Source organism: Phyllostomus hastatus, unplaced genomic scaffold (assembly GCF_019186645.2).
Source record: "Phyllostomus hastatus isolate PE091 unplaced genomic scaffold, TTU_PhHast_1.1 phas_contig_210, whole genome shotgun sequence".
Taxonomy (NCBI): Eukaryota; Metazoa; Chordata; class Mammalia; order Chiroptera; family Phyllostomidae; genus Phyllostomus; species Phyllostomus hastatus.
In genome coordinates, this window is record NW_025333737.1 from 27,675,852 (window position 1) to 27,687,057 (window position 11,206).

The 11,206-nt window shown below is 52.7% G+C and overlaps 1 protein-coding gene and 1 long non-coding RNA gene across 3 annotated transcripts in view; one reads left to right on the forward strand and one right to left on the reverse strand.

Moving 5' to 3' along the window:
- LOC123817496 overlaps positions 1–636 on the forward strand; it is a 6,605-nt gene extending 5,969 nt beyond the window's left edge. For both annotated transcript variants that reach the window (XR_006785434.1, XR_006785433.1), the window contains one exon: positions 367–636. This is a non-coding gene — a long non-coding RNA (uncharacterized LOC123817496). The remainder of the gene's footprint in view (positions 1–366) is intronic.
- The window catches only part of SP2 (Sp2 transcription factor), a 24,681-nt gene extending 14,572 nt beyond the window's left edge, over positions 1–10,109 (reverse strand). Inside the window, exon 1 of the mRNA XM_045837215.1 lies at positions 10,010–10,109. Coding sequence (XP_045693171.1) covers positions 10,010–10,016 — 7 coding nt within the window. The 5' untranslated portion in view covers positions 10,017–10,109. The remainder of the gene's footprint in view (positions 1–10,009) is intronic.
- Positions 10,110–11,206: the final 1,097 nt, after the last annotated feature.

An 11,206-nucleotide genomic window follows, 5' to 3' on the forward strand; every position in this document is an offset into this window, starting at 1 on the left:
TGTCAGGTTGGCTAAAACTTCCCCAGCAGAGTCCCTTGGCCGGTGAAGTTGCACAGTGATTTACTATACAAGCAATAGTAGCTCGCTCTGGCTCCACGGAAAACGTCCAGTGCCCGATGGGGCCACGCCTGTCTTTCCTTTCCCTTGACTGGAAGCCAGTTAAACTCTAAGGCCATGAGTAAAGCATGCCCTGAGCATCCCAGCTCTTGGTGGGCAGACCGAGAGTGTATTTCTACCTTTGTCCCCTCCAGCTACAGCCGTCTCTTCCTCTGTCCTTGGCCGACCCCGTCCCCTCATTTCTCACTTGTTCGCACCCCCAGCAGTGGCACTGGGACTCTCACCCTGGCTCTCTGCCTTTCCTCACAGGTCACCTCCTCATTACCAAAGCCAAGAGACCCTCTTCAGTTCTTGACCTTCGACCATTCCTGCCTCCTCGAAAACACCATGGGCTCTGCCTGGTGCGGCTCAGTGGACTGAGTGCCGGCCTGCAGACCGAAAAGTCACCAGTTCGATTCCCAGTCAGGGCACGTGCCTGGGCTGCGGCAGGAACGCGAGAGGCGCCCAAACTGTGTTTCTCTCACACATCGATGCTCCTCTCCCTCTCTTTTCCCTTTGTTCCCCTCTCTCTAAAAATAAATAAACTCTTCAAAAAAACAAACAAAAAACAACACCATGGATTTTCTTCTGCCTCTTTGGTCATCTCTTCCCCTTGTGGGTTCCTTTTCCTTCTGCCACCCCTTCAATGCTGACGTTTCTCAGAATCCGTCCTTCTCAGCCAACACCCACTCCGTGAGTGACCGTGCCCACAGACATGGCTGCAGGCATCTTCCACGGGTCGGCCGCGCGGGGCCCAGGTCTCTCCGCTGAGTGCAGACCACGTGCATCCAGCCCTCGGGGCGCCTTCCACTTGGGCTGCCCGCAGGACTTCCGACACTGAGCTGCCGCCTCCGCCCACCCTCCCCCTAGCTCTCCGGTCCCCGGGCACCAGGGGCCTTCCTCTAGACCCTGGAGGAGCCTCCATCTCTGCTGATGCCCTTTCCTTGCTTAGAGCTTTCTCCTCTCTTACTAGCTAACGCCTACTCAGCCAGACTTACTGACAGCACAGTGTGTGACAGGCAGGGGACTTCCTCACAGGGGTCTTCCAGGCCCCTGAGATGAGAGGAGGTGGATGCCTCTGGTGACGCTCACCGCCCACTAAGGAACGACAGCCTGACGTCTCCCTCGTGCTCACGGGAGGCCCCCGCCCCGGGTGGACCCGGTCTGTCTGCACCACCAAACAGACACGCCGGCCGGCCCACGGCGAAGGCAGCTCTTCCGTGGCGCAGGCTGAGCGAAGGTCTGGGTAAAACATCCTCTCTGCTGGTATTTCCGATCACAGTGAAACCTGAGCGCCACCCTCATCACCAGTCATCCAGTCCTTGTGATTCTACCTCCCAAGCACAAGCCTCAGCGCCCCTCGTCGCCATCACCGCTGTCCCGGCACTAAGCGCCGTCAGCTCGGCCTGAAATACTGCCCAGAGCCGTCCAAAGGGCTTCCCAGCGCTGGTCTTGCCCCTCGTGTCCAGTCTCCCTATTCTGGTCAGGAGAATCTTTTTTGTGTTTTAAGATTTCATTTATTTATTTTTTAGAGAGAGAGAGGGAGGGAGGGACAAAGAGAGGAAGGGAAACACCGTTGTGCGACGTGCGAGAGAAATACGACCGCTGCTTCTCGCACGCCCTCACCTGGCGACCCGGCCCGCAGCCCAGGCCTGTGCCCTGCCTGGGACTCACACCCAGAGACCTTTGGTTCACTGCCGCGCTAAACCCCCTGCGCCACACGGGCCGGGGCAGAAGAAACTTCCCATGATGCAAATCCCATTCGGCCACTCCCCAGCATAAACCCTGCAGGAGCTTCCAGTTGATCTAGGATAAACTCAGAGAGGCCAAAACCATCTGCCCTCCTACCTCTCCTCCCCCTCCACCCCCCTCCTTTCTCGCCCGCCTTCGCCTTCTCCGCTTCTGCAGCTCCCGACGAGCCCTCTCACTCGGAACCTAAGCGTGCTCTCCTCCATTTGTCTATCCGCAGTCCTCCTTCGGAGCTCATGCATAACTCGCCCCGGAAACATGTTCCCCTTCCCTCCCGCCCCAACAAGCGTGGGGCAGGGGCCGGGCCGTGTGCAGCACCGCTTTCCCCCACCATGCCCCATGCCGGCGGGAGCGCGTCTCCGTCCTGGGGGTCTTTCCATGGATAGATGGACACTGGCAGCTCCGCATAACAGGAACCGGCCCGAGGGGCCCAGAAGCCCTGGCTGTGGGCTAGGGGCTGTTCCGCTGCTCTTTCCCTTGAGACAGGGAACGAGCGAGAAGAGGGGCCGAAAGAAACACCCCGACAGCAGGCTTCACGAAGCTCCCCTCTCTCTGGGAGGGACGCTTGGCTCACACTCCCCAGCCGGGCCGTGGGCACCCAGCCTTCCCCACCCCCGAAGGTTCCTGCCGCCCCAGCCACGGCTTTCTTGGCCTCCCGCTCTGGTATTTCGCCTGCAGGAATTTCACTCCACACAAACAGTCCTTCTGCTGTCTATTTTGGTCAGCGCAGCTGGGCCAAGAGCCAACAAAATAGTTTCTAAGCCTCGTCTTTCCCAGTTGCCTGGCCTGGAAGGATTCGGAGCTGGTAAGGGAAGAGCGAGCCAGGCTGGTTTTGGAGAACAGAGTTGAGCCTCTGAGGGAGCTGACAAACGAGCTAAGGGAACCAGCTTGTGCACGACTCCAAACCGCACTGAGCGTCGCCGAGAAGCAAGTTTCCAGCCGTCACAGTAACCTTGTAAAGGAGCTCAATAACAAACAGTAAAAGGAATTCCTTTGACTTTTATTAAAGAGGAACAACTCGGGGTGTTGGTTGGCTAATACCACTAGCCAAAGGAGAAAAGTGAATGAAGAATGGAGATTGTGTCTCCACCTAGGCACCGCACCGGGCCACCCAGTCTTCCCGACTCTGAACTTTGACCCCAGCCTGAGCCCAGGACCCTGATGTGTGTCCACAACTTCATCAAGAAGCTAAAATTCCCTTCATTAGCTAGGATCTATTATTTCTCTTTTTCTCAATGAAAAACTCCTTGCAAGCGTCACCTGCACTCGCTATCCCAAGTGTCTCTCCTGCCAGTCTTCCTTGAACCTGCTCCAGCCAGGCAGCCCCTGCCCCACCCACACACAGAGCCTGCGCACACCACCACTGACCTCTACCTCGCTAAGTCTAAGGTTTCATTCCTAGGCCTCATCTTCTGAGTGGATCCTCCGACAGCTGACCCGTCTTCCTCCTGGAAAACACTCTCTTCACTTGGCTCCAGGACACGCTTGCCAGGCTGGCCGCCCACGTCTCTGGCCACCTCTTCTAGGACGTCCTTGGCTGGGTCCTCCCCAACTCTCGAATCCTAAATGCTTGGGCTGCCCCCAGGCTCTAGCTTAAGACCTGTTTTTCTTCAGTTTACACATACTTCCTGGGTGATTTCATCAAGTCTCGTGGTTTTAAAAACCAGTAACATATAGGTTCTACACAATGGTGACTCCCAAATTTATGTCTTCAGATTTGCATATCTGACTGACTACTGGCAACTGCATTAATAAGCAACTCAAATCTAATTAGCCCTGAACAGGGCTACTGATCTCTCTCTAATTCTGCGCCTCCATCAAAGCCCCCCACCGCAGTGAACGGCAGGCACTCCAGCCCTCCCGCGGCTCAGCCCCAAAGCCTTGGGAGTCACCCTTCTTCCTCCCCACACTCGGCATGCGAGTCGGCAAACACTTCTGGCTCCACCTTGGAGACACAGTCGGAATCTGACTGCTTTTGCCACCCCCTCTGGCTGTCGCCTGGGCCCAGGTCCCCATCCTCTCACCTGTGTAACTGCGAACGCCTTCCTCCTAGCTGGGCTTCTCACCTTGTCCCTGTTGGCCCGCCCTCAACACGCATCTGGTGAGACCCGTCAAATTAAGTCATGACATGACTCCTCCGCTTGGAGTCCCCCCATAGCATCCCGCCGTGAGGCGAAGAAAGAGCCAGAGCCCCGTGGGGCCTGTCCTCCCGACCTCTCCCTGTCCCTCTCCTGCACGGCTTCCGCCCCGCGGTCCTCCCTGCTGGTCCTGAACACGGCAGGTGTGGCCCCTTCCCGGGGTCTTTGCACCTGCTGTTCTCTCTGCCTCAGTTTTCACCCCCTGCCCCTCGCCCAGACTGAGGATGGGTCAGTGCTCCCCCCCTTCACAGTTTCACTCCAATGTCACTTCTCACTGAGACTCTCCCCAACCACCCTCTGTAAACTGCAGTGCTCACATTCTTCCTGTGCTTTACCCTATTTTTCTCCTCAGCACGTCTCACCGTCTAAAATCTAGTAGTTATTTATTGTCTCCCACTGAGAGGTAAGCCTCCTAAAGGCATGGACCTCTGTCTGCCTCAGTCACTGATGTACCACCCCACCTGGCACATAGTAGGTGCTTGATATATATTTGTTGGATGGATGGATGCGTGAATCCTGGAGACCGTGGAGTGGGAAAGCCCACACGGAGCCTAAGAACCAAAGGAGAAAACCTGCAGGCTGCACATCCTGGCACTCAGCTGGGCTCTGCTCACTGGGTCGGCTCAGCCTATCCAGTCCCAGATGGAACTCTGAACCCCGTCAGTCACCTCCCATAGGATGAGTCCAGTCCTGCTCCCGGACAAATACTGCAAAGCACACGTGTTCTCACCACCATGCCCCAGGCACTACATTTCAGTGCTGCTTTCAATTAACATCCGCTGGAGGGAAGTTCTTTTCCAAGTAAGGTAAGATGATGAGGGTACCTCCTACATGAATACCTCTTATCTGTCCCCACCCTGAATTCCTCTCCCCAAAATGTGACTGTCATGGGCTACTATGCATACTGCCTGGGTCACACTCTGAATACTGGAAGGGACTCTGGAGGAGTGGGAACACGGGGCAGCAGGGAATGCTGAGAACTCTTCCCTCTCGGAGAAGCAGTCCCAGGAAATGGTGCAAAGAATACTGGTCCTCAGAATTCTGTCTTGGAGCCTGGCTGGTGTGGCTCAGTGGATTGAGCACCGGCCTATGAACCAAAGGGTCGCTGGCTTGATTCCCAGTCAGGACACATGCCTGGGTTGCGGGCCAGGTCCCCAGTAGGAGGTGTGCAAGAGGCAACCACACATTGATGTTTCTCTCCCTCTCTTCCTCCCTTCACCTCTCTCTAAAAATAAATAAATAAAGTCTTAAAATTAAAAAGAATTCTGTTCTGGAGAACAGGAAGAAAAAAGAAACCAAAATATACTGCCCCCCCCCCAAAAAAAAAGAATAACAGTATGTGAAAACGCATGCTTCCTCTGCTTTGGCACATTTCTTTGTGAGTCAACCCCGGGCTAAGATCAGCTTCTGAAATGGGTGGTGACTTCATTTGTCCTGGGGAGAGAGGGTTGGCTTACCAATTATGTTTTTGAAGGTTGGGAAATGTTTTGGTCTGTTTTTAGGCGAATCTGAGACTTCCAATTAGACAGTGACCTGGAGCAGAAATATTCCACTCGCAATCACACGGCCCTGCCCGCTCTCTCTCACTCTGTTCACACTCTCCAGAGACGCTGCTTTGTGCTTCCACCCAGTCCCACAGGAGATGTAACAGATAACCCAGACAGGAAGCTCTAGAAAGAGGACATTTGAAAATGTACAGGCCAGTGCCTCCTGGCTCCTGAGCCATTGTCACCCTCTTGCTGAGATGAAAAAGGCCACCTAACAACCTGGGGACAAACTGGCACCTCAGGGCCCTTAGCATCAGAAACAAGTCACCCCAGTGCACTGTGATGTTCTGGGGCTCCTGGCTGGGTACGGCACGCCCCTGTGACATGGAAACAAGTGGTCGCTAAGGAGTGAGCTGTCATCCAAAGGGAGGGTTCAAACAGCTGGGTCGGTCAGCAGGCTCTTCCTATGACACAAATGGCCTTTGAAATTGCCACACTGCTCAGAGCCACTCGCCGGGGGGTAAACTGAGAAACGTCTAAACCGGGAGCTTCACCCTTCCATGCGCCCTTGCTCCTCAGTCCAGAGTCCACCAGCCAGAAGCCCACCCCGGTGAGAAGTGCAGTCATTCCCTGTGCCAACAGCGGCCTCAGAGCCTCAGAAAAACTCTTCCCAGACCCGCAGTGGAAGCTGTAGCCTCCCCCAGGCTGCGAGTGCTGAGCTGGCTCCTGGGCTCTCTTCAGCAACAGAAAAATCAGTTTTCCATTTGGGAATCCTGTCAACTGGAACGAATCCACCAGTGCAACCTCCGAGCATCTCCTCAAGGGTAATCCCTAATCCCTTTCCTACTCAGGCCGACAATGCCCCTGGAACTGGTAATGCCTCACATTTTCGCCTGCTTCTTTCCCCCAATTCTGGCAGATAACTGACAGAACAGTGAGACCTCCCCACCCTGAGGTCTCCTAAGAGAATGCTGCCATCCAAAAAAGTGCTGCTGATAATTGAAGAACTTATTTTTAGTCATTTTTTAAATCCTCCCCTGAGGCTATGTTTATTGATTTTAGAGAGAAAGGAAGAGAGAAAAACGTCAGTGTGAAAGAGAAACACTGACTGGCTGCCTCCCTCACATGCCCTGACCTGGAATTAAACCCACAACCTAGGTATGTGCCCTGACCAGGAATTGAACCTGGAACCTTTTGGTGGACAGGACAATGCTTCAACCAACTTAGCCATCTGGCCTGGGTGAGGAAGAACTTCTTAGGAGAGAGAGTTTCAACTGCATTTCAGAAATACAAAGATCCAAGCACTGGCTCTATGAAGGAAGAAACGGAGAGAAAGCTTTGCCCCCTCCTTCAAGAGCTCTAGAAGTCACAAGGAGTTGCATGTGTATCCAAAACGAAAGCAAAGCAAAAAACAAGCAAGCAAACACATCGACAAACGTATTCCACAAGAATGTCCATTTCTCAGCCCTGCTGGTACTGGTTTGGCCCAGCATGTAGACCAAGGGTCCCTGGTTTCAAACTTGGTGGGAATAAGTTCACAAATCCAGGTAAGCTGCCCAAACGGATACTGTCACCCAATAAACTCGTAAGTATTGCAGCTTCTCCAAAAAGATTTTACTCCAAGTCTACAGCCCACAAGGCCTCAGATTATAACTGTGTAAACTCAGAAGTGTTCACGCAACTGTACCTCTAAACTTCCTGATGCTCTACACACCCTTTAAAACAGCGTCTCTCTGCATCTTCCACTCTGTGTGCATGCAGAGGACAGATGAGTGAAGGGGAGTCTCACAAAACCGTGCTGCATCCCCATCACAGAAATGGGGGTGAGCAAGGTCTCGAACACTGCTGAACCCACGTCAATACCAGGGTGTACTGGTTGGCTGCAACAAGCTTAGAATGTCTTCACAGGGCCCTAGTTGGGCAATACTTGCTTAAAGCAAGTTTGAGACTTACTACATACCTGTAGCAAAGGACTGTTCAGCTACGAGGGACCCTGCAACTTCTCCAAAAGACTGCTTATAATCAACAACTAGGAAGTTCAAGGCCGAGATACTCAAATGAACTACCCTACCTGCTGTTAGGTCGTGAGGCATCTTTACCCAGACATTTGCCAAAATATTCTTACAGCTTCCTCTCTCCTCTGACAAGACTCCAGAGAGACAAACTTTAATAGACTCTGAGAGAAAAAGCCAGTTAATCTAAGTGCTATCAACAATGATGCCGCTCTGATCGGTGTGGCTCAGCTGGGTAGGTGTACCACAAAGGGATGCCCCCCACCCCACCACTCGATTACAAGTCAGAGGGCATGCCTGGGTTGTGGGGCCACCCCAGGTTGGGGCACAGGCAGGAAGCAACCCATCAATGTTACTCTCACACATTGATGTCTCTCCCTCTCTTTCTCCCTCCCTTCCCTTATCTCTAAAAATAAATGAATAAGCCCTGGATGATATGGCTCAGTGGACTGAGCACCAGCCTGCGAACCAGACCCATGAGTTTGATTCCCAGTGAGGGCACATGCCTGGGTTGCAGGTCAGGTCCCCAGTAGGGGGCGGTGCAAGAGGCAACCACATATTGACGGTTCTCTCCCTCTATCTATAAATAAATAAATCTTAAAAAAATAAACGAATAAAATCTTTTAAAAAAACCGTGATACCAAACTCTGCCTCCTGGAGCTACTTCTCCCTGCTGGGCAGTCAGGGTAAGTTTAGGAACTACCCTACTTGGGTCTTCTTTGCCAAGAGAGTAACTGTGTGTGTATGTGTGTATATGTATATGTATACATATACATTTTTTAAAAAGAGACCGTATCTTTAACAGCTTAGCTCAGGGGTTCATAATGTGTCAGAACAGCATTTTTTTTCTTGTTGCTGCTACTTTTAAATGAAGAGGTTAAGCCTCTGTACAACCAAGTGCAAAAACCAGAATTAGAAATCTTCCCAGTTGTCCCAAAGAGAATCCATTTCCAAAAGGTATTAGTGCCTATTAATCAACCCAACTGATAGGCTGTATGACAGACAGACGTGCCCCCTTCATCACACATGAGAATTTAAAACAAAAACAAGTCAGTGCAGTTATATTCATTATTGCAGACAACAGGTTTCTCTGTCCCATTCATCAAAATTACTCATGTGGTAGGAATGCTACCATCATTCTTCTCACTGCCTCTGTGAGCTGGCCAACACCCTAAACTCTCTAGCCCTAATAATTTTATCCAAATTACCAACTCAACACTTAGCCCTCCACTAGGGTAACACTTAATGCTTTCTGGTGTAGAACATGTGGGTTTTTAGACAATTCCTACCAGTGTACCTTAAAACAGTCATCACCCTGCTATCTGCAGTGCAATTGGTGTAACGGAGGGCCAGACTACTGGCTCCTCCCACCCTTTTTCAACAAGTGAATAAGAAGTGACCTCAGAAGAAACAAAGTTTGGAGCATGTGCCCTGAGAAAAACCAGACTGACCCAGCTGACTTGGATCAAGTTAGTTCAGAAAAAATTACATCACAGGATATTGGAATCAAAACCAAAGAATGCAGTAAAGACAGGTTTCTCAATTGCCCAGAGAAGACAGTTCCTTTTCAACTAAAATTATAAAACCACCAGACACATATGCCAAGAAGCACGGGTAAGAGGCTGATTCATAAGTCACCAAAGGGGATGGGGACAGGATGAAAGGAAAGTATCCATTTTGTTTTATTTTTTTTCTGTTCATTTCTTAAGTTTGTGCCTGGCCTTTGGGATTCACCTGCCTCCCCCACCCCCAACGGGACAGCAAGTTAACAGGCTAGCTTTGTCAACAAGTTCTTAAACATCTCACAGTTCTTGCAAAATATTTAGCTGGAGGGTCAAGGATCCAAGTGAAACGAACATATTAAAAGGTCTTGCCTACTCGCAGCCTTAAGGCGAAAGGTCTTCTGTCTAGGGAGTGCCCCTGTGTCCTGACACCATCTCTCAATTGGGATACACTGGTAACCACTTTGGCTTCTATATCCAGCAGTGCCCATATGGTTGGCACTGTCTGAATTTTAACCATTCCCCTTGCCCCTCTCTGCATTCGGGCGAGCCCTGAATCGCTGGTGGGCATCTCGAGTTAAGAGTGCAGAAGGGTCCTCTGAACACAAGGCAAAGCACGAAGGGGCGTTGGCCGCCTCCTCGGAGAAGACCCAAGCATTATCCAAAGGCCAGACAGCGCTGTGGAGGGCGGGGAGGGGTCGGCGACCTGGCGGAGGGGGTGCTCAGTCGGCCCCAGGTGCCCGCTCCTCTCTCCAGCCCCCGGAAGCGCTGCCCTCCCGCCCAGCGGGCTCCGAGGAGGCGGGGAGTCGAACGCCCCCTTCCGGGTGCCTCCGCCCGGCTGGCCAGCCCCGCTCCTCCTCCGGGCGGGAATCCTTCCTCCCCCGCCCCTCCCGGAGCCGGGCCCCGGCGCCAGGCCCGGCCCCAGGGGGCAACCCCCAGCCCCGGTTCCCCCTCCCTGCGGCCTCTGCCCGTCTTCCCGACCCTTGGGGGCCGGGAAGACCCCACCGGCAGTGGCCAGGACCCACCGCTCATTACGACATCTTCCTCCCTGGCCTCCGCCGCCTCCGCCGCCACCGAGAGCCTGACACCGCCCGCCCAGCACCCGCCAATCCCGGAGCCCGCCACCGCCCGAGCGACGGCAGCGTTCACCAGTAAGAGTGCTGTACATTGGGGACCGACAGCACTACTAACCAATCAAAGAGAGTAATCTAGAGCGACGTTGGTTTGACCAATAGAAATGTGAAATGTAACTGATGGACTGTAGAACGCACCAACCGAAAAGCTACTGTAGAGTAAATGACATGTCCCCTAGCCAACTGGAAGGAGGAAAAGTCCCGCCCACGAGGTGGTTGATGGACAGCAACAGGAAGCTAGATGGGGCGGGGCCTAGCTGAGGACTGGTTTTGTATTGGTTGTGGTTGACCTTCCACCCACCTCTAACCCAGAAGATGAATGATAGATCTTCCGTAAAGCCAATCAGAAGTCCTCAGGGTAAGGCCCTGAAAAGTCCTCTACGTAGTGTATAAATTACGCCTCAATCCCGCGTCGCTGTGGTGTAGCTGGGAGCTCCGGCTTCTTAGCCTTGTAGTCTCGTTCTTGGTGAGTGGAAAGCCACCAGCCATTTAGGTAATCTCTCTCTCCTCATTGCCTCGAGAGACGGAAAAGATCTCCAGGGCAACTTTGTACAACGATGCATTGGACAATGCAGGAGCTGGGACTGCGCGACTTCTAAGAGGGGATTATTTTCAACGTCTCAGTTCAAGCCCCTGTAATCCTCACCTGGTTATTGTGGCCACCCCCTAACTGGCGGTCCCCAAAAGTTGGCATCAGAATCCCCTGAAGCTCTCTAAAAGTAGATTCCCGGGCCGCTTTTCTTAATCCTATTACGTGCCACTGAGGCACTCCTGGAATAAGCATTGTAACTGGCACCTCGAGTGTGGAGGTGGTGTCTTCTTCAATTCTCTCTTTGAAGGAGGTGCTGGGAATACAGTGCTTGGCAGGTGCTGCCTGTGTAGGTTTATCTTTCTCTCCCAGATCTCTAAGCCTTGTAACTTAGGAAGGCCACCTCACATTAGTTAGTGAGAAAGAATCCACTCTGGCTTCCTCCCAAGCCTTGGTTCGAAACTTACACATCCCACGTGCAGAGAGGTTGGATACCAAAGCTAGGTGTCCTCACCTGTAAAATGAGGCTAACCACACCTACACTTTAGAACAGTGGCTTT